General features: G+C 40.5%; 1 protein-coding gene across 1 annotated transcript; it reads left to right on the plus strand.

The window, feature by feature from the left end:
• The first annotated feature begins 844 nt into the window (after positions 1 to 844).
• LOC134225518 (nuclear hormone receptor HR96) lies at positions 845 to 24,595 on the plus strand. Its single transcript, XM_062705688.1, has 4 exons — positions 845 to 3,230; positions 23,489 to 23,698; positions 23,760 to 23,972; positions 24,030 to 24,595. The coding sequence occupies exons 1-4, from the start codon at positions 1,443 to 1,445 to the stop codon at positions 24,228 to 24,230; spliced, it is 2,412 nt and encodes an 803-aa protein (XP_062561672.1). The 5' UTR covers positions 845 to 1,442; the 3' UTR covers positions 24,231 to 24,595.
• The last annotated feature ends 1,927 nt before the right edge of the window (positions 24,596 to 26,522 follow it).

Here is a 26,522-nt window from a genome sequence, read left to right on the forward strand (position 1 = left end):
ACCAAAAAAGTCATCAGCTGTTATAATTGTGGTTATGTTATGTGGTACAGTTTGGACTCTTTAGAGCCGAAAGATGGTTTTTTGAAACTTGCTTATATTATCGCCAATTAATCACGATGGATACCGATATGATGATGATTGCTTTCTTAGGATTAGTATAATAATAAAATATATACATATTTTTATTTTCGTGATTTTCCATTTTCTTTGAAGCAAAACAAAACATACAACTGCAGAATCCATCTACAAGAGAAAAAAACTGTCGCCTCATTAGTATACTTTGTCATAATAAATCAAAGTTATACTAAGCTCGTTTATATGGCAGTTATACGAAGTCGGGGTCAACCAGGCGAATAGCCAGTTAGAATGACTTTTAATCTATTTAGTATAGATTTTTCTCAGAGTGTACGCTTAAACCTGGTTTAGGTGCCTGCCAGAGTAGACGCGTCTACGCGACGCCGCGCGAAAATTGTACGCAAGGGAATAACAATCAAAAATAAGGAGCTGTCAAATCGTATGGACGCTTCGCTTCGCATCGCACTTCGCGTCTACTCTGGCCGCACCCTTAAGCACTAAGCGGAGGTGAAGAATTCGGCCCTTAGGTCCTTTTGAAAAGTTAGGGCTCTGCACGGACTGCTTTGTCTCTTTCTCACTACAAAGAAATTAGAAAACAACAAGGCCAGTAAATGTCAAATTTCACGAAGAACAAAAGAGAAAGAGATGTTTCTGTGCAGTGCCCTATAGATTTTTTTCTGTGTATAAGTTTTCTAGAATTACATCCCTGTGCAAGAATAACATTGAGAACTGTCAGAGTCTATCCGTCATGTTTTGATTCTGCCGTTGCGCGTGTGTGCGAGAGTCCGATTTTTCCTTCTGGTCTGGTTGATTGCTGTTCGCAATTGACTCATCCCGTACATTACTACAGTGATATGAAAGTGTTTTGCTTTTTTAAAAATACGTCTTCGTACGTCCATCCGTGTGCATAATAATTTTCAATAGTGCGGACCATTCTGCCAGTTCTATTTGTGTTCAATTTATTATAATTAAATTTGATTATTTGATTTGCCCACACGGACTGTGGCGGAGAGAGTCAAAGAATCAGCAGGTTTCCAAAGTTCTCGAGATAAGATCAACAAAGGTGTTTTGCGAAAATTGGTCGAAATAATAATAGAACGTTATTATCAGTTAATGGTCAAAAGATTAGCAAATTCTGAAAGAAGTCAAGTGTTGACAGAAGTATTATCATGATGAATATATTGATTGCTACGAAAACGAAGATTGTTCGAAGATAAGACCACCACATCAATAGCAGTTCCAGTCTAGTGGCGAAAAGAGTGGTCGAAGACCGAAGCAGTGGCAATAAAAAAAGTTCGCGAATTGATAAGCTTCGAGCGAGTTGGCGACGAGATAACGACGGGGAAGGTGCTCAACGATTAGAGACCATGAGCACCGAAAGTCCAGATAAACCAGATTTAGTCGGCAGCGCGATGACTCCTGGCGGAACAGCAGCTGCAGCTGCCAAAATATGCAGCGTTTGCGGGGACAAAGCGTTGGGCTACAATTTCAACGCGATGACCTGCGAAAGCTGCAAGGCATTCTTCCGGAGGAATGCTCTCTCGACAAAGGGCTTCACGTGCCCTTTCAGCGAAAGTTGTGAAATTACGGTCGTAACCCGCCGGTTTTGTCAGAAGTGTCGGCTAGATAAGTGCTTTCAGATAGGCATGAAGAAGGAATATATTATGTCGGAGGAAGATAAGGCTTTGAAGCGGAAGAAAATTGAACAAAACAGGGCGAAAAAACGGATGATTAATGGAAACGTTTCTAGCGATGGAGGGAATTCGATTGGCAGTGAAATGACAGGCGGGATGTTAGAAAACGATTTGCCTATGAAAATTAAACGGGAAGGAACAGAATCAGATTGCTGGAGTAATTCCTCAGATTACATGATGTCCCCGGAGTCGATGCATCAGCAGAATGGTTCGAGTATGCAAAATTTATCTGTTCCTAATATGAATGCTTTTAATAGTGGAGTGCCTTCGCCGAACGAATTCAGCAATTCTTCTTGTTCGTCGCACAACAACTCGACATACAATCATTTGGGCACGACAAGAACGGAGGGGGCAGACCTCTTATCAGCAGCAATACTAGCGTTGCCCTCTCAGACTCAGTTGGAATCGCCTTCACACCCAGCTCGTAGCAGCGAACCAATGATGCCTGTCCTGACCATCGAATCCAGTCCGGAGGATATCGTCAACCGCATTGTTCAGTACCCTACCCAGGCCAGCCAGACGATCGCCTCTCTAATGAAAACCCCGAAAGACGCTGTGTTTATAATGTCAAAAGTTATCAACTCACAATGCGACGCATTAAAGCTGATATCACATTTTATAACAGCACCTGGCGATGCTTTGCAAATTATCAGCAAGATAATGAATTCCCCTTTGGATGCTCTGACGGTGTTTGCTCAATTCATGAGCTCTCCAACGGACGCCTTACAAATCATTGGTAAAATTATGAGCTCCCCAGCAGACGTCCTTCAGTTTATGCAGCAACTGATGAATCAGCCTGAGGATGCCGTCCAGATTATGAACAAATTTATGAATGCCCCAGCGGAAGCCCTCCAGATGATCAATAAAATGATGAATCACTCGGATGTGATGGAAACGATCAAGGAAGCCGCGGATACTTCTCAGCAGGACGAAGAGGATTCCCCTGAGGAGCTGACCCCACCTCATGTCATTATTCCGAGCATTCCTCCTACCACGAACAGTGCTACGGCGTCCCCATCGTCAACGTCTCAGTGCGAGCTTACTGCTCCCCCTTTTGATGCATTCCTGTTCAATTCATTGCCGGAACCACCACCTCAAGATCCTCCATCCTCGCATCATGTCATCTCCGACCCGGATACCTTCGAAGAAACGCAAAACAAAGCGACGTACTTTCCCAATACGTTGGAAGCGGTCTTAGAGCAAGCAATCCGGCTGGAGTATGAGGGTTACAATGGATCCTCCATGGGAAGTAGCGGCAATGGTAGCGGTTCGTCCGGTGGGGGAGGGGCATCGTCCTCTTCTCAGTCGTCGCAGCTGGGCGGTGTGAGTGGTGGAAACAGTATTGAATTGAACGATGCCGAGCGCGCAAAGCTAAACGAACTGATCGTGGCGAACAAGGCGCTCTATGCGCCGGTCGATGAGGACCTGGCGTCGCTGATCTCCGAGGATTGTCGGATAAAGGTAAGTCATAGTTTAATGTTTTCAAGAAGAAATTCTGTTCCAATGACGTTCTTTCATTGTTGATTAAAGCTGAATGAAAGATATGTTCACAGGCAAAACATTTAAACATGAGAGGCTAAAGTAAACCGGGGATTTAGTGGGCGCTTATTTTTTTACTTCGTTGATGCTGACAAAACATGAACACGAAACTTTTTATCAATGCAGAATAGAATTCAACTAATTTTGATGGCACCGTAAAATAGGGCAAATAGAAACAAAACTTCTTACTCAAAAATACTAGAACTAAATTTGAATGATATTGAAAATTTCATCGAATATATGAGTACACAATGCCAAACAGTTTTTGCCTTTCTCGTACAACTAAGTTGTACCGAAAGGCTATCATTTCACTCCGAAAACGAACTTTTTATAGAAGCCTCTGAGACCCATAGTATTATATACCAATCGACTCAGCTCGACGAGCTGAGCACATGCCTGTCTGTTTTTTTTTTCTTCCTAAGCAATGGAGGGGGAATCTGCTCAACAGACATCCTGGGTTGTCCAGGAAGTGCGGGGTTAGGGACCACCTCCGACAGCAAACGAGGGAGGCAGGACTACATCCCCGACCCGCTAAACCGTTTCCATTGCCGCCAAGCCCATAGTCCCTTCGGTACAACCAGAAAGTAATGCTTCAAAGGTGGGCCAGTGCACAACGCACCTTCGAGGTTAACTGCGTGTCCTTGCAGTACCGAACATCGTGACTCGCTTTTTTAGAAGAACACCATGCTATTGTGCCAGCGCATTGCCGGCTTTCCAGTTGGCCTTACCACGCCCTATGTCCTCGGAAGGTGGGAAGGGTCGACTTCGCGCCTGCTTCCCTCTGCACGACTGGTATCAAGAATGATGATGCCGCGTGTACCCCAAATTGACCTCTCTGCGATAGGGTCTATTCGTCAACACACAGAGGGACTTGCCGACGCGGTGCCTACGCCTGCCCCAGCCTCGACGAGGACCCCTTTCCGTCCTCGGGTTCGGAACCCGCCCGGTTGACCGACGCCGCGAAAGCGACGATACCATGTTGTTCTTCGCGCGGCCACTTGTTCGATAAAAGAATTGAGTTCGACCACAGAGCATGACCACCGGTATGACCCATGAAGCCGACTCCGATCCCTTGGACCACCTCTTACTTGCGCCTGAACTAGACATCCTTGAGTCCACGCGCCACCTTCTGTGTAGCTCCGAGACGATTTGGGCGATAGCCGATAAAACGGCGTTCCAGCCAACTTCATCTTTACACATCCTCCGAACTAGGTAGTCCGGGGTAGTGTCCAGACCATATGTGGCAAGCATGTGGTCACGCATTCCGCGAAAACGTGAGCACATGAACAACACGTGTTCCGCCGGTTCCTCTAAACCTGCGCACACCAAACACTCGGGCGAGGCCGAGCAAGCCAGCTGCGTTACCTGCACTGTGATTTTGTAACACGCTTAAACGCCGGGCACTTCGAACCCCCCATGGGGTGCTTGCTGTTCGCAGCTTTGCTGGAACAGATCAAACAGTTAGGAGGGTTCGTGCAGCATTGTGCCCTATGTCCCTCCAATCCGCAGCGTCGACAGAGCTTGCTTCTGTCAGGGCCTTTGCAGTCCCATTGCTTGTGCCCCGGTTCCAGGCACTTGAAGCAAACTTCGGGTTGCTCATATATGCCCACAGGGCATACCGACCACCCCATCTTGACGCTCCCTAACTTGACTACCTTGGAGGCGTCCGCTGCAAATAGCCGAACCAATGCTACATGTGTCCCTGCCGGACCTTTCTGTAGCCGCGGCTGCGGTGGGCGTCTCCACTTCGCACTGTCGCCGCAGTGTCGTGACGAGCTCTTCGACTTCGGTGATCTCGTCCAGGTCTTTAACCCATAGATTCACCTCCGTCGTGAGTGCCCTCACCTTGACCGTCTTGCCTAGGACTTCCTCCGCCATATTCTTGAAGGCGGCGCCCTATTGCGAGACGCCCCGCTTCAGCTCGAGGATCATCTCGCCCGTCCGGGTACGTCTTATTCCACGTACGTCGGTGTCGAGTTCACCGAGCTTGACGTCACTCCTCATCGCCTTCAAGACGTTCGAGTACTTAGCCTCGTCCGTCTTGATGACACGGGCATCGCCCCTGGAGCGATAGGCGCCTACCCTAGACTTCTTGCTACCCTCATTCGCCTGGGCCTTCTTTTCGGCCCTTGACGTCTTCGGTTTCCTCTTGTCCTTGACCAGGGTCCAGGAGGCGTCATCCCCTTTCTTTCCCTGGTCTGGTGTGGGTGAGAGCTCTCAGCCTGCCGTAACCCCTTACCATTGTCTTTCCTGGGTGGACGGACCTTTCCAGGTCCTTCCTCCCCCGGTTTTGGAGGTACCTGGCCGGGGTTCAGCTTCCCAGCCCCACTTCCCTTGTTCGGGGTAGTAACCCTCCGCGTTTTGGAGCGGCCCCCAGGGAGCTCATCCCCTGGAGGCTGTCTCCCCTGTTTTTGTGTCTGCTCCGTTGGAGCAGTCACCCCCGACGTGCCCACGAATACTTGAGCCTCAGTCTGGGTAGACTTTGGCACCACCGTCTTCGCTGGCACGCCCTCGGTCGATTCGATCTTGCCCAAGTCCGTGAATCCTTGGGCCGCAGTCTGGGTTCACCTCGACTCCACGGAATTTCACGGGTTTGCACTTGGCCGTCCCGACAGCCTTCTCCAGCTTGGCGTCCAACATCGACTTTCGAAGTTTCAGCAAGCTCCCCTTGAGGTCCTTGCTGATATTATGCTTCGATGACGCAAAGTCGATGATGGCGTCCAGCTGTTCCGTCGCCACCTCGAAGGCCGAAAGCCCATCGCGTTTGCGGTTCATCGCCCTCACAAGCCATGGGCCGTCTATAACCTCTACCGGCGTAGCCGGGGAGAAGGTTAAGTGACCCACGCTGGCGCTGCGCACCGAGCTGCCGACTATTGCCTCTGGCCTCCTAGGCGGAGACCTGAACAACCCACCTCTTGCGAAGGGGTTGTCGCCTACACTACTATCACTAATTGAAGAAGAATTGACTTGGTTTTCCATTTTGGTCCCACGAGTTGCTCGGGAAAAGAGATCCACCACGCCAGAGCCCAGCATGACGCGGTAAGGGACAATTACTGAGGAGGGTGCCCAGATATCCCACAGGCTCCGTTAAAGGCCTAGCTCATTTTACCCCCCTGGCCATGCATCCCCTTGGCACGGGTCGCTTAACGCCTTGGGATTAGGGGTTTCCTATTCAAACCACGCGCTATCTTACCCGTTTCCGTTACCGACCGAATTGCTTCGATGGTAGAACGGCCTTTACGGAACCCATTCTGGTTGCTTGATAAGCCACCAGCACATTCCGTATAGTCCGTCAATCTATTCAGTATCACCCTCTCTAACAACTTACCAGTTGTGTCGAGTAGGCAAATTGGTCTGTATGGCGAATGGCTTTCCCGGGGATTTCCCAGGCTTAGGCAATAGCACCAACTTCTGCCGTTTACAACGTTCTGGGAAGTTTATTTCGTCCAACGTTGGACGCTCCTGAACATATCTGGAGCGGCAAGAATCACGTGCTTAAGGACCAGGTTAGGAATACAATCCAGCCCTGGTGCCTGGTTTAGCTTAAGTTTTCTTGCAACGGCGATAAGCTCATCGTTAGTCACTAACGGTACCACGTTCACTGACTCGTACGGTGTGGCGGGCCAGTCCGATGAGTCATGCTTCGGGAACAAACATTCAACGATCCTGGCGAACATCTTCGGGGATTACTCAAGAGATGTGATGTTGGTCCTAGCCATCACTATCCTGTATGCATCCCCCATGGAGTATTATTGGCCATTCTACACAGCTCTTCAAAGCAGGCTCTCTTACTACATTTGATTTCGTAGTTCAGAGCTCTGCTAGCTGTTTGGAACACCCGGCGTCTTTCTAGCCTGTCCGCTTCGGTTCTAGCCCGTCGCAACCTTCTTTAAGCTCTAAGACAGGTTCTGCCAAGATCAGCTATGGTGCTCGTCCACCAGTGCACTGGTTTGTACACTTGGGCATTGCACTATGGTCCAGGATACAGATTTACGCGGAAAGATGAATTTTACGCCAAAACTATATTTTTTAGAAAAAACTGTTGTTCTACAAAATTGTTCGAAATAGTAAGGCCATCATTATGGTGCAACCAAGAAATAGGGTGGCCCATCATATAAAAAAAAATACAATTTTTTTTTTTATTTCTCGGAATATTGACATGATATGTTCTACAAAGTTGTAGCGCAGCTTATTCCAATCAATTTTGTCAATTTCTGTAGCTCTTAAGTTGGCTGATTTAGAGCAATTTTACCTAATTGGATTAGGGTGCACCTCACAAAAACAGTATTTTTGATCTACTTTTTTTGTTTTAGATTTCTCGAAAAAGTCGTCTTCAGGTGGCTTGTAGAGCTCAAAAAAATGCAACTTTTGATGGGTAAATATGCTAAATATCTTCTACCGATCAAAAGTTATAATCGTTTTTCTGTCAAAATTACATTTTTTCATAAGTTGATATCTCCGGTTAGGGCACGCCAAAAAAATATGTTTACACGGCATTTGAAAGAGAAATTCATATTCTTTATTGTGTCAAAAAATTGGAGATATGTTATTTTTTTATCTCAAGTTTTACCAATTTTACTAAAATCAAGTTTTTTCAAAAAAAATTATATAACTCGACAATGGAAGAAGATACAGACGATATTCTTATAGCAAAACACGCGTTTTGGAAAGCCCTAAAAGTCTTCAGAAGGTGACATTTGTGAGAAATGAAAAATAAAAAATCTACAGCTTTAACACTTTTTATAAGTTTTATCATTATCATCGTATTGCAAGATTCACGAGAAAAGATGCATTTTTGGCCTAAAGCATACTTTTAAGAAAAAAATTTAATCTACAAAGTTGTTCTGGATACTCGGGCCCTTATTATAGAGTTACCAAAAAATAGGGTGGGCCATTTTATAAAAATGTGAAATTTTATTTTTTTAACTTTGCGGAATATGGACATAAAATGTTCTACAAAGTTGTAGCGCAGCTTTTTGCCTTTCTCGTATACTAAGTATACGTAAAGGCTATAATTTCACTCCAAAACCAAACTTTTGATAGAAGGCTCGGAGACCCATAGTGTTATATACCAATCGACTCAGCTCGACGAATTGAGGTGATGTCTGTTTGTGTGTATGTATGTATGTGTGTGTGTGTATGTGTGTATGTGTACAAATTTTGTAGACACACTTTTGGAACTTAGCATTACCTGATTTACTCGCAACAAGTTGCATTCGACAGGGAATGCGGTCCCATTGTTTGCTATTGAAAATTGGCCTGATCGGACATTGCATTTCGGAATTATTTAAAATCATTGTTTTTTCCCAAGGGTCCCCCCTTGGAAAAAAATTTCAAAATGGAAAAAAAAAATTTTTTTTAAGAATGGTGGAAATGCATAGTAATTAATGCAAAAACATGCAAAATGATAGAAAATATGCGATCTATCCCCCTAAAGTGCTTTGTTGACCTTTCCTATGTGATTTTTTCAGTACATTTTACGATGCACGAGAAAGGCACCATCGCCGCTAGGTGGATTAATCTGGGTTTTTCAATCAACTTTGCTATATAAACTTTCTATGTAGCTCTTAAGCTCACTTGTTTAGAGTAATTTTACCTACCAGAATTAGGGTGTCCCTCAAAAAACAATATTTATGATCTGCTCATTTCATTTTTTGTTTTTCACTAATGTCACCTTCTGAAGACTTTTAGGACTTTCCAAAACGCGTGTTTTGCTATAAGAATATCGTCTGTATCTTCTTCCATTGTCGAGTTATATCAATTTATTTGAAAAAAACATGATTTTAGTAAAATTAGTAAAACTTGAGATACAAAAATAACATATCTCCAATTTTTTGACACAATAAAGAATATGAATTTCTCTTTCAAATGCTGTGTAAACATATTTTTTGGTGTGCCCTAACCGGAGATATCAACTTATGAAAAAATGTAATTTTGACAGAAAAACGATTATAACTTTTGATCGGTAGAATATATTGAGCATATTTACCTATCAAAAGTTGCACTTTTTTAAGCTCTAAAAGTCATCTGAAGACGACTTTTTCGAGAAATCCAAAACAAAAAAAGTAGATTAAAAATACTGTTTTTTCGAGGTACACCCTAATCCAATTAAGTAAAATTGCTCTAAATCAGCCAACTTAACAGCTACAGAAAAAGTTTTTTTAGCAAAATTGATTGGAATAAGCTGCGCTACAACTTTGTAGAACATAACATGTCAATATTCCAAAAATTAAAAAAATATTTTCTAACTTTTTTTTATATGATGGGCCACCCTATTTTTTGGTTGCACCATAATGATGGCCTTACTATTTCGAACAATTTTGTAGAACAACAGTTTTTTCTAAAACATATAGTTTTGGCGTAAAATTCATCTTTCCGCGTTAATCTGTATCCTGGACCATAGTGCATTGTCACGTCACATGCTCATGTTAGGACATCGGATAACTCATCACCACTAAGGCCTAGTAGAGTCCGATTTTCCCACCGTAGTGATTCTTCCAGCAGTTTAGGGCTGAACTGCAAGGTACGCCATCCTAGATCAGCTTTACTGACCCGCCTTGTGGTTCTGTTGGGGGTATAGCTGACCATAAAACGTATTTCCTGATGGTCACTAGCAGTATACCCTTCGTGAACCCTCCATTCAGGCTCCACCATCCATCCCGCGCTGCAGAAGGCCACATCGATGCATGACTCGCCATTCGGTCCTTTGAACGTTGACGCTTGACCCTCGTTCAGCAGGACTAAAACTGTTTTCTTCTGATGAGCTGAATTTGGCAGTATGGGATACAGAGAAAATGGCGATGAGAGCTGTCTCCACAACAATTCTTGGTGTTTCTATTGTCCCTGTCATGCGGTCAAGTGGAATGAACGAAATGTCGCATTACAAAATCTTTTTTTTTTAATTTTTAGATACCAGTCAAAATTTAAAAATCTGGAGGATTACAAAATATCATTGTTGTTAAATGTTTTTCACGAAAGAGTTTGAAAAACAAACTTGGTTTAGTACACCAAATGAAATTATTTCAATTTGGCCCTCCTATCGACCGCCATATTTGCTTGTGCTTAGCACAGAGACGAAGAACATGACCCAAGTAAACAAATGATTTTACTGCACCAAAGTGGCTACTTTTTGGAAATATTTGTATCCATTATGCTCTGTTGGATATGTTTATTCGTCATTCCTATTGAAAAATATAAAATTGTATGTATTTTGTGTTTATTTAGACTTTCGCTTTGTGCGCGAAATTAGGTACATATATGAAAGTAATTAGGATTAGGATGCCTAATTTCGTTTATTGTTGTTGCGTAGTTTCATTTGCAACATTCTAATGAAACAAAAGCAATATAATGCACAGGACAGTTTTACACTGAATAGAACTCGAAGAGTTCATTCCCATACGCTTTTTAATTAATTTTCAGGCGGATAACCACCGACATCGACTAATGTTGACTTGAAAAATCTTATAGATTAGTGCCTGCAATAGCTATCAAATTCGATTTGTAAAATGATGCTAAACTTAAGTCGATGATAAGCAGCAGCTACAGCAGCTTTTTCGATAATGTATATAATATTGAAGATGTCTTATAAATATGAAACACATATTTGAAGATGCCCTATGTAAGAGATAGCGGAATTTAAGACTTTCATACATGATGTCTGAGCGATTCCAAGCAACAGCATCAAAATTTAAGAAAATTTTTAATTCATGATTTTCTATTGAGTTGAAACTTTGCACAGTTTTTCAATTTCATCTAAATCGTCATTTTTCGATATCAAATCTTCATATTGAGTCACGACTAACTTTTCAAAAGGGTGTATGTGAAAATGGTTCAAAAATATTTAAAAAGCTGCACAGCAAAACGGAATGTTCGATTGTTATGATTTTTCAGCAAAGTTAGACAACTAAATGGTGATTCTTAAGAAAATGTGCAATGTAAAAAAAAAATTTTTTGCCTTTAAAAATATCATTTTGTCACAAAACTCAAATATCTCAAAACCCTATCTTTTTTCGAACGTAATTTTTTAGGAAAACGGTCCATTATATTAGCTATCTACCATAAAAATTTGGTGATGGTAAACTAATAAACAAAAAGTTATGACATTTCAAACATTTCACAATTTTCACATATAGCAAAAAAAAATTTCCGTGTATTTTTTTTCAAGAATCGCAGTTTGATGCTGATTTTATTGTTAAGGGCCTTGCGTGAGTTAAACAAGTTGTTTGTATGATATTCCATATTTATGTATTCATCGGTATTATGTATATTATATGTATAAATATTATATGTATAAATAAATAAAAATGAATTAATATTATCCTAAGTATTAAATTAAATGTGGCAGTTACACAATGTTGTTATAGAAACTCTAAGAGTTTTGGGTTTGAATTTTGGTATGGGTTATGATATCATGAAAACAGTTTATTAATACTTATTTTTTATTTATTTTTATTCAAATTTTTAAAATATCGAACACTTTTGAATTATTATCAGCACAGTTTGAGTATAGTTTTGCTTTAATTTTATTTTCCGACAATGGAATGAAACAGTGAAATTTTTGGGTTCCTTGGATCGTTTTCGCGTTATTAAATTGCTCGCTGAGCTCTGAAGCCTTTATTTCGTACTCTTCAGTAGTAGTAAAACAAAATGATAATTTGGTTAAATCTTTTTCTTTTCTACGATTTGCCCAATCAAAAAGTTCTTTCGCAGTTTTAATTGGATGCTCACGTTCTTTGGCTAAACTTGCTCTTGTGGCCATGCGCTTTATTGTTCCTCCAATAGCATCACAAGGACCTTTGCCATGTGATGTAGTAAAAAATGCCATTCTGCATCAATTCCGTACATTGATTTAAATTGACATAGGCTCGAAAAATTCTTACGATTTTTGTACTGCGACGCTGCTCCATCAGACATGAAATATATCTTTTTGACTTCTTTATGCTTATCAACGCGTAAAAAGTTAATCATTTCTTCAATGAACAAGTTTACGGATACTGAATCGTGTCTTAAATCTTCGGAAATTATAATAAAACTTAAGTGTTCAATTTGCGTACTTTCATTAAAATAAATAACGAATGGATGAATTGTAGCTTGTTGTACGTTCCAGTGATGGGACTGCACTTCATCTTGCAATACAAAGCTGTAATTTTCAGAAAAATCACAAATGACTAAAAATTCACCATTTTGTAATGTATTTTTCGTATTTTTTAAAAAGCTGGATTGTTCTGTTTTAATGAAATCGTGAGGGATTAAATTTCAAGCAAAAATATGACACAAACTCATCTACAGGTTTTACAATAGTTTCTATGTCACACCTATCCGTGGTCACCCATTGCTCAAATGATAACTGATCAATATATTTTTCTTCAAACTCAGCGAATAAAGTATTTTCCAATGATGAAGAATCTGGACAATCCGAACAAGATCGTAGATAGCAATTTGATGTTGTATTTTCACACAAATAACTACCAGTTAACATTTTAATATCCTTTGTTAAATTGATTCTTTTCAAACTATGTAAAATAAGATTAATATTCTCATGGGTTGTGCACACACACATTATGTGTTCCTGAATTGGAAAGAAGCTTACATTGCCTTGGCCGAAGGCTTGCAAATGAGGAAAAACCTATTTTAATATTATCGTGAATTTCCTTGAAGCGTGTGTACGCTTCTTTCAAAGTCGTCATCATTAATCGTTTTTGGATTGCTTGACGCTTTCCATCTTTTTACTGATACATAATCTTTTGACCAGGCATAGCTCGACTTACTTCATCATCTTCAAAATATTGAACTACTATTTCTTTTGTCTCATCTGTTAATGCAGTACTAGACCTAGTATTTTTGGTTGAAAGACAGTTATTCTTCAATTGTTTTGCCTCTTTTACTGTATTTCTATTGGTTTTGAACTCATCAATGGCATCCTGAATAGACCACGAACTTGGCAGCATCGACAAAATCAATAATTTTTCTTTCCTTGTCGTGGCTGCATTCGAGAACCTTTCCTTCATATTTATAATTACCTCATCGTAGTCTGTATTTTCCACATCATCAGGTCCTAATTTGAAGAGGTTTCTTCGTACAGCTTCGTTTATTTCACGGTATTTTTTCTCCGGGTAATAAACGTAGTCCATCTTACTCCATTTAATCGGAGTCACTTTTATCCCAGCTATGCCCTCGTTAAAGCGTTCGATGTTGACCTTTTGGATACACTCATCTTCCGATTGATTTGTTGAAACAGATTTCGCTGATGGTACGGTGGCAAGGCTCTCAGCACTTAATACTTCTGGTAATTCCTCAGTTGTTGTCGATACATCTGGCAATTCCTCAGTTGCTGTCGTTTTCGAACTTCCTGCGCTCTGCTCAACCGATGATATACAGATTGCTCTTTTGTCAACGTTTAGACGGCAGGACGTGCAAATGCGTAAATTTGTATTCAATGTGGACATTGGAGCATAACCAGTCGCTTTCAGTTTATCTATGGTGCTTTCGGTGAGATTTCGTAACTCTTTTGAACACTTTTTTCCATCAAACGGCCTACAACAGTTGAGAAAGCGGCTACTCATGTTGTTCGTAATATTTCAATAAACAAAATCACTTTTAAGTTTTTACTGACTAGTTTGGTGTCATTTGTTTGACTGAAGAAAAAATTACTATAAGATCTTTAACAACCTTAGTAGTAGTAATTTTTTGCTTTTTCGTGAGCATTGTCATGGTATGTACCTATCATGCATTTGTTGTTGTTGAAGATACCCGTTTCCTCCCGATCATAAAGTCTATTCTCTAAGAGGTATATTTTTTGCAGGTAAACTATAGACGTACACGTGTATATAAATCTTTGATTTTGCAGCTTTTGTCTTAAAAATAACATTTCTGATATGTTTCTATCAACGTTATTATCAACAGGTTTCAACACTATTAAAAGAATTTTTCGCCAGTCACGTGCAATGAAAATTATGACACTATCAATACTTTTGATCACAACACTGGATCGTGTCTAAGTTTCTTATAGATGCTATGAATAATTAAATCCAAATATCATGAAAACAACTTGTTTAAATCACGTCCCTTAACAATAAAATCTGCATCAAACTGCAATTCTCGAAATAACTTACACAGAAAAAAATTTTTTTTTACTAAATGTGAAAATTGTGAAATGTTTGAAATGTCATAACTTTTTTGTTTAGTAGTTTACCATCACCAATGGTAGATAGCTAATATAATGGACCGTTTTCCCTAAAAAAAATTACGTTCGAAAAAAGATAGGGTTTTGAGATATTTGAGTTTTTGTGACAAAAATGATATTTTTAAAGGCAAAAAAAAATTTTTTTTTACTGTGCACATTTTCTTAAGAATCACCATTTAGTTGTCTAACTTTGCTGAAAAAATCATAACAATCGAACATTCCGTTTTTGCTGTGCAGCTTTTTAAATATTTTTGAACCATTTTCACATACACCCTTTTGAAAAGTTAGTCGTGACTCAATATGAAGATTTGATATCGAAAAATGACGATTTAGATGAAATTGAAAAACTGTGCAGAGTTTCAAATATTTTCGAAATGGTCGCTCAGGATCGACTGACATGCCCCCGTGGAATGCCTCGTCTCTAAAATTAAAACTTTTTTTTAATACACCAGCTAAACATTGCTCATACAATGCCTTTTTTCCTAAAATACGGTTTATATTCCAGAAGAAAACGATATATTAGGAATTATAACTTGTGTCAACTAAAATTCAAGAAGCAAAGCTCTAGAGGGTCGAAATATAGGGGCATACCATTTCGACTAAAGAATGGGTCACTGACGGCTGTCTGGTACCGTTATCTGCATATTTTGAGCAATGGATGCATGCTTCTATTGGTCAACGGATTATATTTCATCAAACCAATAACGATATTCAATTCCAAACATGAACGAAGTTAGGAACATTTTTGCGCGAAATTAGGAACTATCCTATGTTCATGCGCGAAATAAAGATCATACAACGGTCTCAGATTTATACCGCAATTTTTTTTAAATAGCGGCAAAGTATGCAAGTAACATTTTTCTTTGAGAACCTAGAATCCTTCTACTATGTGATGCAGTAGCAAATGTTTTTACTTTGTCAGATCTTAAGTGCGCGAAATTGGGGTACTTCACGGTATTTGACAATTTGTTTAGGTGGCAAGTCTACGCATCTTCTTATAAAATGCATTCAGTATCCAGCAATCTAAAGTAAGAAACAGATATTAAGTAGATTAAAATAGTAATGTACGAAGTAGGTAATAAAAATTTGATCACAAACCCCACCAAATTTTTTGACATGAATCATGATAAAGAAAACCTTCTAGGCATCTATGATTGCGTTATAAAATCTGTACACAGCATGTGTCAAAATAAATTACCATATTAGTTTACCCGCAGCTATAATAAAAGCAGGATATATCAATCGACTCGGAAACTATCCTACAATTTGTCAATTTTATTCAAACTTTTGATTATTTACGTTAAACTATTGAAATTTTTTATTGGTCTCATATCCAATAAAAATTTCAAGACCAACCAATCCCGTTCATCCACGGCCTTTAGAATGATGTAATAGAGTGGCTCAAATTAATATGGGAAAAACTTTTTTCAATTTTTCTGATGGGCCGCCCTCTTATTCGATTCTATTTGATGCCCTGATGCTCTGGACAAAATTTCAGCCGAATCGGTCAACGTTTGGGCGGTGCTAAACTCGTTGGAAATTTATATGCACAAATGTATGCAGAAACATCCAAAAACAGTGATTTGCAGTTGGATGGCACAATTTACGGTCAAGAACCATGATACTCATTTAGTTCTTGTAGAATTTAATACAGAATATTATGCAGAAAACCGCGAGAAGATTAGAGTTTGCCCGGCTAAGTTATTAGCATTTATCTGAAGTGGGGTTTGAGCAAATTTCGTTTCTTTTACCTTTGAAAAGAAATAAATTCACCCCTACAACACTCCAGTAAAATGCTAATATTTCAGCATAACACTTTGTATTTAATTCTACAAGAACTGAATGAATATCATGATTCTAGATTGTAAATTTGTGCCGTCCAACTGCAAATCACTGTTTTTGGATTTTTCTGCATACATTTTTCCATATAAACTTCCAACGAGTTTAGCACCGCCCAAACGTTGACCGATTTGGCTGAAATTTTGTCCAGAGCATCAGGGCATCAAATAGAACCAAATAAGAAGGCGGCCCATCAAAAAATTTGTAAAAGTGTTTTTTGAGCCACCCTAATGATGTAAGTTACGGGCCCCTTTGGCCAACCGCTTCATTTTCTCTGGGCAAAAAGACCCGTTTTAGCGAGCGCACGTCATGCTGTTCGAGAATCCACGGTGAGTGGACATGGAGAGTGGACGGTGGTTCATGCATCTGTAGCGTTTCAGTAGTAAACTATCGAGTGGCTGTCGTCAGCGTATAATCGCTTGGTGTAGAGATGTAACATTCCGAATTATCGATTAGTAACTAATCGATTACTCTCGATTCTTGTCGATGATTGAATCGATTAATCGTTGGGAAGTAATCGATCACAACGATGACGATCACATAGATGTATCAGTAGCAGCCAACCAACTAAAATCATAATGTTGAGAGGGAATTTCACGTGACTATTACCGTGGGGTTAAGAACGTGTCCACAAAAAACGGCTACATAATAATCAATTTGCAACAATCACCTTTGAAAACTATGTCGCATTAATCAATATTAAATACATTTGAAGCGAAAAATATGTTTTGTTCTTCAACTTATAAAAAAATTACAAAAATAGTGTTCAACATTTGACTAGTAAATATGCCTAATACCGCGTTCATTCAGAAGATGATTCCAAATACCGCGCAGATAATTGCATTGCCTAATTCCGTGCCCTATCAAACAAGCTCAAATAATAAACTGAAGAGCACATTTGCAAAAAAATATGTAAATAATTGAATCATATAAAATTTTTAATTGAATTATTTAGTCATACAAAAAAATGTCATATAAAATAACTATTTTACACTACTGAAACTCATTTCTTTGGAAAGATAGCAACTTCTCAATATTGACGGTTTAAAAACGTTCATTGATTTTTCAATGAATTTACCTACTTATTTATTTATTACCATACTAAGGACGGAGTGCCTGTGCAAAACATAAAAGTCTTCTCCATTCAGCTCGGTCTATGGCTGCACTTATCCAAACACGCAGTCTGCGGAATGTCCGCAAATCGTCATGCACCTGATCGATCCACCTTGCCCGCTGCGCACCTCGCCTTCTTGTGCCCGTCGGATCGTTGTCGAGAACAATTTTCACCGGGTTACTGTCCGACATTCTAGCTACGTGCCCGGTCCACCGCATTCGTCCGATTTTCGCGATGTGAACGATGGATGATTCTCCCAACAGCTGATGTAACTCGTGGTTTATTCGCCTCCTCCACGTATCGTCCGTCATCTGCACCCCACCATAGATGGTACGCAGCACTTTCCTTTCGAAAGTTCCAAGTGCGCGTTAGTCCTCCACGAGCATCGTCCAGGTCTCGTGTCCGTAGAGAACTACCGGTCTAATGAGCGTTTTGTAGATTTGGTTTGAGCTAATAACCGTGGAATTCATTAATCGAAATTGATTGGCTTTTTTCGGTGATGATGAACGTCAATTTCGATTAACGTTTTGTAGATTGTCAGTTTGATACGGCGGCGAACTTTATTCGATCGGAGCGTCTTGCGGAGTCCAAAGTATGTACGATTTCCAGCCACTATGCGTCTCCGAATTTCTCTGCTGGTGTCATTTTCGGCAGACACCAGTGAGCCCAAGTACACAAATTCTTCTACCACCTCGATTTCGTCACCACCGATGCAAACTCGCGGTGGGTGGCTCACATTGTCTTCTCTTGAACCTCTTCCTATCATGTACTTCGTCTTCGACGTGTTGATGACTAGTCCGATCCGCTTGGCTTCCCACTTCAGTCTGATGTAGGCTTCCTCCATCTTCTCAAAGTTACGTGCCATAATATCTATGTCGTCGGCGAAGCCAAATAGCTGGACGGACTTATTGAAAATTGTACCACTCGTGTTAATCCCTGCCCTTCGTATTATCCCTTCCAAAGCGATGTTGAATAGCAGACATGAAAGACCATCACCTTGCCGTAACCCTCTACGCGTTTCGAAGGGACTCGAGAATGCCCCTGAAACTCGAACTACGCACATCACCCGATCCATCGTCGCCTTGATCAACCGTATCAGTTTATCCGGAAATCCGTTTTCGTGCATTAGCTGCCATAGCTGGTCCCGATCGATTGTATCATATACGGCTTTGAAGTCGATAAATAGATGATGTATGGGCACGTTGTATTCGCGGCATTTCTGCAATACCTGTCGTACGGCGAACACCTGGCCTGTAGTAGAGCGTTCACCCATAAATCCCGCCTGGTACTGCCACACGAAGTCTCTTGCAATTGGTGTCGGCGGCATAAAATTTGGGAGAGTACCTTGTAGGCGGCGTTCAGCAATGTGATTGCGTGGTAGTTGCTACAATCAAGCTTATCACCCTTTTTGTAGATGGGACCCGACACCTTCCATCCACTCCTGCGGCAGTAACTCATCCTCCCAAACCTTGGTAATCACCCAGTGCAGCGCTCTAGCCAGTGCCTGACCACCGTGTTTAAACAGCTCTCCTGGTAGTTGGTCAACTCCAGGGGCTTTGTTGTTTTTCAGCCGGCCGATCTCCTTCTGGATTTCCTGGAAATTCAGAGCCGGAAGTCGCATGTCCTGCGCGCGTGCTCCTAGGTTCATTGCCATACCGTCACCGTTGTCTGCCATATCGCCATTCAGGTGCTCTTCGTAGTGCTGCCGCCACCTTTGGATCACCTCACGCTCGTTTGTAAGAAGGTTCCCGTTTATGTCCTTACACATATCGGGGCAAGGATGTTAACGATCATTCAGTAATTTGCGTTCGATCTTTTAGTAGTTTGTCAATAACACATTCCAGAAGCTGAATTTCAAAATATGTTGTATGGTGGACTTCTAGTGCGAAGGTTTTTCTACAACTTTGCCTAATGATTAGTTATTAGAATTCAACTAATAACGGAGTTAAAGCGCTAGTTGCAGTAACTTAAACTAAACGATTGGAATTTTGTTATCATTTAGTCTAAGTAACTGAAACTAAAGCTATAACTCCGTTACTAGTGGAATTCAAACAACGAACCATTAGGCAGAGTTGTAGAAAAACCTTCGCACTAGAAGTCCACCATACAACATATTTTGAAATTCAGCTTCTGGAATGTGTTATTGGCAAACTACTAAGTGGTTGATTTGGTTTTCCGTTACTTGGTTAGGTGATTTTCTTGCGGGGGAACTACCATTCCGCGGGAGGCTGCAAAGTTTATGCATCGTTGGTCGTTGTCGTTCGATACGGTATGCAGACTATCCGGTCCGATGACCGGTCTATACATTTCCTCCCTTCCTATCTAAGCGTTCATGTCACCGATGACGATTTTGACGTCCCGCAGTGGGCATCCATCGTATGTCTGCTCCAGCTGTGCATAGAACGCTTCTTTCTCGTCGTCGGGTCTCCCTTTGTGTGGGCAGTGCAAGTTGATGATGCTATAGTTGAAGAAACGGCCTTTTATCCTCAGCTTGCACATCCTTGCATTGCTCGACTTTGGCTGCCACCCAATCACGCGTTGGCGCATCTTTCCCTGCACTATGAAGCCGGTTCCCAGCTCGTTGGTTGCGCCACAGCTTTGGTAGGAGGTAGCCGCTCGATGCCCGCTTTTCCACACTTCCTGTCCTATCCAGCAAATCTCCTGCAGCGCCACGACGTCGAAGTTGCGGGGATGTAAACCGTAGATCATCCTGTCGCAACCTGCGAAACCTAGCGACTTGCAGTTCCATGTTCTAAGCTTCCAATCGTCCTGTCTCGTCGGAGGGCCGTCCAATACATTTTTCAAATCATAATCTTCCACATTATGTACATATTCACATCTGAGTTTTCTGAACATTGTAAATTAATGTCCAAGTCGGAAAATAGGCAACTTTGATTGAGCTGTTAGATCGTTTTCGGGACTTCCTCCCTTCCTTCTTTCTCCGCCTGTACTGAAGTAGGCGGCGTTCTGCCATTTTGTTACAAGCTGAACCTTGAGATACGCTGCAGATGATGATAGACATTGGTTCCTAGAGAGTCAGGCCAACCGTGTCCTCAACAACATGGCCGGTTCCATGCTTTATCCGGTGGAGGGACTTCACCGTGTTGTTCTACGAAGCTGGATGGCCAGAGAACTCAAGATCGACAGAACGATGGAAACTTATTTTAAAAGAGGAGCAAACCTGAGGCAATCGAAGGCTCTATTCGCAGAGATTATGAACAATCGATACATCACGGGTCCGCCTTTTCGGCAGAGGCAGCGGCCCTTTTTCATTGCAGCCTCGAAACGAAGTGACAAACCAGTTCTGTTCGCGTCTGATTCCGCTAGCGCAATCAAAATTCAATTAGTCTCATATGATGACGTCAAAACACAAGCTTAATAAAAACTCTATCTGTATCTCCCCAATGCCTGTCCAAAAATGCATGGTTGAAACCAGCTTTGGCGAAATAAATAAATCAAATTTGGCTGATTCGATAGCTAGAAAACCTATTGGATGGTGATAACGTCCAATATGTAATCTTATCAATAAATGTATAACGGCTTTAGAGGCATACAAGCTAGCTAATACAAAACAAATGCCACCTGTTGTGGGCCGAGTATGACTCTCGTTCTTCTTATTAGGGGAATCATATCTACCAACAAACATGGAAATTCACATAGAATTTACCTACTTGTGGAACATAATAAATTTTGAGGATTTTTAAAAAAGACTTAGTTGATTCAATATAATAAACTCTACTTTCTGTTAGCTTATTCACCGTTTTCAGAACGTACCGTATGTCAATGAATAGTCATAAATCAGTAGAGGTTGAGTATTAAAATGCTGCACTATTACGGCAGATTGTATTGAACGATGCCAATACAATCTGCCGTAATAATGCAGCTCCGTTGGTTCCAGATTTGGATGAAAATCAAACTGTGGATTCTGTGCCAGCATTGAGACGTCTGCCAGCAGACCGCAAAACAATGTGGACCTTATCGAACAACATATTGAATCTAGAAAGTCCGTTCTTCTTTTTCTTCTATGGCTCTACATACCAACTGGAACTTGGCCTACTTTTCGATTATTTTTCAAATATTCTTTTAGAATGAATTATTAGCAGTGGCTGATTTTCTACCCGTCGCTGTCACATACAGGCGCTATAGTATATGCGCAAAATAGCCAACATGAGTTAACCACCTATTTGGTACCAGTTATGTAGGAAGGTGTCCGCTACTACGCCTACCAAATATTTTTTCGACAAAGATGCTTAATTTTGAGAAATCGAACCTTAGATGCCTTTTGCCATACAGATTTCAGAAAGTTAACTCCTAATGTGCCGCTGTAAGCACGCTTAAAGCAGGCGATTCATTTGATCAGTTATTAATGAATCGCCTGCTTTGAGCGTGCTTACAGTGGGGCTCTTCATATTTCGCTATACTGAAAATCCGATCGGCTATTGATCCGACCAAAAGAGGCTATAAACTATACAGCAAGAAATTGTCGCTGACATCACTGTCAGAAATATCTTCTGCTGGCATCCTAGACCGGACAGAGAATAGAACTCGCCATCTCCGAGCTAGCAATTCTACGCCTTCGCTTGCAAGGCTACTAATACTCTAATACGCAACACTGAATGATAATTTTAGAGCATCAGCAAAGTATAAATGAGCGTTGGTTTCTCCTCCATGAAAAATATTTTCTCAACTTGGCAATTACCTACACTGAACGAAACATTCCGCCAATTACAGTATGATTTTTGCCTCATCCAAGCCCCATATCAAAAATCAGATGATTTACAAATGACTATCATTCAGTTTATTATATGCAAATTCTGTGAAAATCTATATGATTGTCGTTCAGAATACGATACATAATCATGCAGATGATAATCATAACAAACAAATCAGTGGATGATTTTCATTTGAAAATTAACTTGATTAGCATTCATTTGCTCAATGAAAACTGTTTGAAATGGGACAGAAATGTTTATTATTAATGAAACCTTTTTCTTCCCATAGTAATCAAAAAATATAAAACAAACATATTAGATTTTCATAATTATAATAAAGTTTATTGATATCATTATTATTCTTGATTAATGATCTTCGACATCAAGCTTCACGGTGGAAAATTAAACATGGTATAAGATATTAGTAACATTAGAGTTATTAGGCGTGGGGAAGTTGCCAATGCTTCGCTAATTTTCCGGTAACTGCGTCGGCTCTGGGGTCAGTCTTTTTTAAAGGGTCTTCCAGGTGTTGATTTTTGCTGGCGGTAAATATTATCTAGGGAAAAAAAGTATTAAGAAAATTATCTTAATCGAATTTCAGTGTCTATATCAACTTACCCATTATTGGTACAAACAAATTGATCGCATCTTTACCACGTTTATAGGTAACTTGCGAATTGCGTTTTAACACAAAACTTTTGTGCACATCGAACAACACCGTCATGAACCGGCAGAATATGATTCCAACTGAGCATTTCAACGACGGCATGATTTGAAACTGCAATAAAAAATGTACGTTATTGTAGATTCTCAGCTTTCTATGATCCTTTTTCCTGCAAATATATTTGTGCAAAAAGCAGTTTTGTTTAACTGTTGTAAAAATCAACCAAATTAAGCATCCAACGGATACAGCATTGTCTTCATTATTAGTTGATGTAGTTTTAAAACAAGAACACTTTCCCCATTCAGCTGGAGACTGCATTTTCTCCTCGGTGGGAGGATATTTTCTGGGGGGTGGTACGAGCACGTGGCTGTTTTCTTGTCAATTACTGGATGACAGTAACTTGATAATCGTTAATATTTACGTAAATTCTATCTGTTTAATTTCATGAGGGGTCTCTGCAATATTTGTAACAACTTTTCATTGTGTGTGTGTGTTCCTAAATTCATACATTATTGCCTATCTATTTAGCGATAAATCGCTACACAATGTGGGATACCAAACTATGCTTTCTTATCTTCTGTGAACAGGCTAACAAATATGATTCACCATCGAAGTCTCCAACCATTAAGATAACATTTTGTTTTCTTTCTTTTTTCTTTCATATCATAGTCCAACCAAAACCAACAGGATCCAATGCTGTTAAAAGTTATAAACCTGACGGCGATTGCCATCCGACGACTGATAAAAATGTCAAAGAAAATCAGCGCATTTAAAAATATGTGCCAAGAGGACCAGCTGGCGTTACTCAAAGCTGGCAGCACGGAAATGATGATTCTCCGTTCGGCCATGCAATACGACTGTGATAGGGCAAGTTGGAAGGTTCGCTACCCAGAATCCTAAATTGTTGTCCGTTCAGTAAACCATATAACCAATTTCACAGATTCCTCACAGCCAGGAGGAGATGTCCAACATCCGGGCGGACGTGCTCAAGTTGGCCAAAGGGAACGTCTACCAGGAACATGAACAATTCATTCGTACCTTCGACAAAAAGTGGCGCTCGGATGAGAATATTATTTTGATTATGTGTGCCATAACGTTGTTTTCGCCCGATCGACCAAAGACGGTGCACTCCGATGTGATAAAGCTGGAACAGGTAAATTCGTTTGGCTCTGTGACCCGTACTTTTAATGAAACTTTCTTCATCCCGTAGAATTCGTACTATTACCTGTTACGACGGTACCTAGAAAGCATGTACCCGGGCTGCGAGGCGAGGTCGATCTTCCTCAAGTTGATGCAGAAAATCTCCGAACTGCACCGGCTGAATGATGAAATCATCAGCGTCTATCTGGATGTGAATCCCGCTCAGGTGGAGCCACTGCTAAGGGAAATTTTCGACCTGAAAGTTCACTGAGCTTAGAAAAAAAAACTGTATGTTCCGGGCAAATTGCTACATCACAAATTCGGTGTCTACTACGTACCAATACCTAGTTGATAGAAGCTGTGTTAAAATAATGTTAACAACGTCAAGTTAAGATTTCATAGCTGGTTCTACTGAAAGCAACAAATGAAGCTTATGTTTAGTTTCGTCGTACGTTTCAGCATTAAGTCAGAAATCCTAGTGAATGTATATGTTGAAGAAGCTTTAATGGATTTATAGTGTTTATGTATTTATAGATGATAAATATTTTTACAGTCATGTAAATTAGAACCTGATTACAGTACTATAGTGTTAGCGTACACAGAAATGTTTACAAAATAAATCGCCACGTTACTAGACGGTAGTTTGTTTATTTGACCAGACATCCCTTAATTCTCGATGTTTTTCGCAGTATTCTGGTTCTGGTTTTAATGTTTGCAAGACGATCATCGAAGAAGCTCTGGTAAAAATGGCGAAACCTGTTCTACCAAGTATCAAAGGACTACCAAAGCTGCATTAACCAAGAAAAGAGATGCGCGAGATAATTCTATCAGTGAAATCCCCTACTCAAAACTTGGCCAAGTGGCTAGTTAAAGTTATTAGAAGCACCATTTTTGTGCCACCTATTCATGGTGAATTTGGAGAACAACCTACGTACGTCGAAGCAATTTCCAGCATCATCAACCAAAAGGAACTACCCAAGATTTTGGAAGCGATTTCCAACGAGGGAATTTCAACACATTTTATTAGAAACAGCGAATAATTAACGGATATAAGGAAAGGATCAATCATTAACAAGAAGGAATGTTACGCCGAAACGAACTAATCATAATCTCCTATGATCAACACATAATCATCCAGTAGGGCCATGACACACTGACGCGTCGAGAGATGCGGAGCGCGTCCAAGCACTCGTAAAGCAGAATATCAGCAAGAGGAATTCTTTTGTCTTGGACACGTTCGCGCACGCAGACGCGTGAGTATGTCATCGGCCTAAGGAAATTCGGCCTTGATTCAGTATTTCTCTGTATCAGGGAATCAACTTTTCTTGGATACGCATGCGAAACAAGCAACAACAGAGAACCCACAACAAATCTTTGTTTTTGTCGGAGATGATAAATGACAAAGATCCGAAAAATTTTGTCGGCAACAATAGAATACGATTTTGATGCTACCTTTCATCCCGTTATTTTGCATTATCTCTACATCAAATTTCGGTTTTATGCTATCGTAGCTTCTGCTTTTATGGAAATATTCCAAAATCTAACTCTGATTACAAAAATAGCATCGTATTCTCGGAAATATCAGAGCATGCAAAGGCAAATGATTCTTGCCAAATTGTGTTCGGGTTCTGATAAGGCCTTGTGAGGTGCGTTTGTCATTCTATTGATGACAAAGGGTATATTGTTAGGCGTTGCTCGAATACTGATTCCCTGCTCTGTATGTTGGTTTTCACAAAAGATAAAGTAAGAAAGGTCAAATTAGGATTGGTTTTAAAAATAATACATACATTATTCCTGGCTACAACAATTCTTCACCAACGAAAAGAAGCACCGAATTCATGGAAGAATATAAGACTCGACGAACAAGAGCATTTCTATTTTCTAAAAACAACCACGTAGTCTTGGGCTAGGCCTGGGCTAGGCAACCAAGATCTGATTGACGGTAAATTCTTCTCCGACATCACAAAAGTGGAATATTCTCTTGAAGTTATTCAAAATTTCCACTGAACAATCTTTGCAATTTCTCAGTGAGATTTTGCAGAATTTCTTTAGAGAATTATTTATACCTAATCCTTTCCCGGCAAAAATTGTATCTCGTTTTATTGTCTCTGTCGATTCTTGGATTATTTAAGGTTAACTTTCCCAAAGAACTCATATTTTTTGAAGCCGCTAACTATTTTAAAAATCGAAAACAAAAACTGAAAAAGAATATATCAAATAAGACATTTTTGACGGGAAAGGTCAATTTCCTCGGGGAAATCTTTGGAATTTTCATGAGAATTTCTTAAAAATTTTATCGTGAAATTCTTCGGAATTGTCTTGGAAAATATAGAAACTATTTAAATTTCATTGGGAAATTCTGCGGAATTTAAAAGTTTTTAGAAATTCTCTCGGGGGATCCTCCGTAATTCACGAAGGGAGAACCGAAGACGAGAAATAAGCGTTCTACGCATAGCTGGAGCAGACATACGAAGGATGCCCACTGCGGGACGTCAAACCATCATCGGCGGTCATCCGGATAGTCTGCACACCGTACGGTAGTTCTCTACGGACACGAGACCTG

This window comes from Armigeres subalbatus, chromosome 1, assembly GCF_024139115.2.
Source record: "Armigeres subalbatus isolate Guangzhou_Male chromosome 1, GZ_Asu_2, whole genome shotgun sequence".
Taxonomy (NCBI): Eukaryota; Metazoa; Arthropoda; class Insecta; order Diptera; family Culicidae; genus Armigeres; species Armigeres subalbatus.

Coding starts and splice junctions, on each gene's coding strand:
- LOC134225518 (XM_062705688.1), top strand. CDS start 1,443: ATGAGCACCGAAAGTCCAGATAAACCAGATTTAGTCGGCAGCGCGATG. Junction 3,231..23,488: donor CCGAGGATTGTCGGATAAAG/GTAAGTCATAGT, acceptor TTCATATCATAG/TCCAACCAAAACCAACAGGA. Junction 23,973..24,029: donor ATGTGATAAAGCTGGAACAG/GTAAATTCGTTT, acceptor TTCATCCCGTAG/AATTCGTACTATTACCTGTT.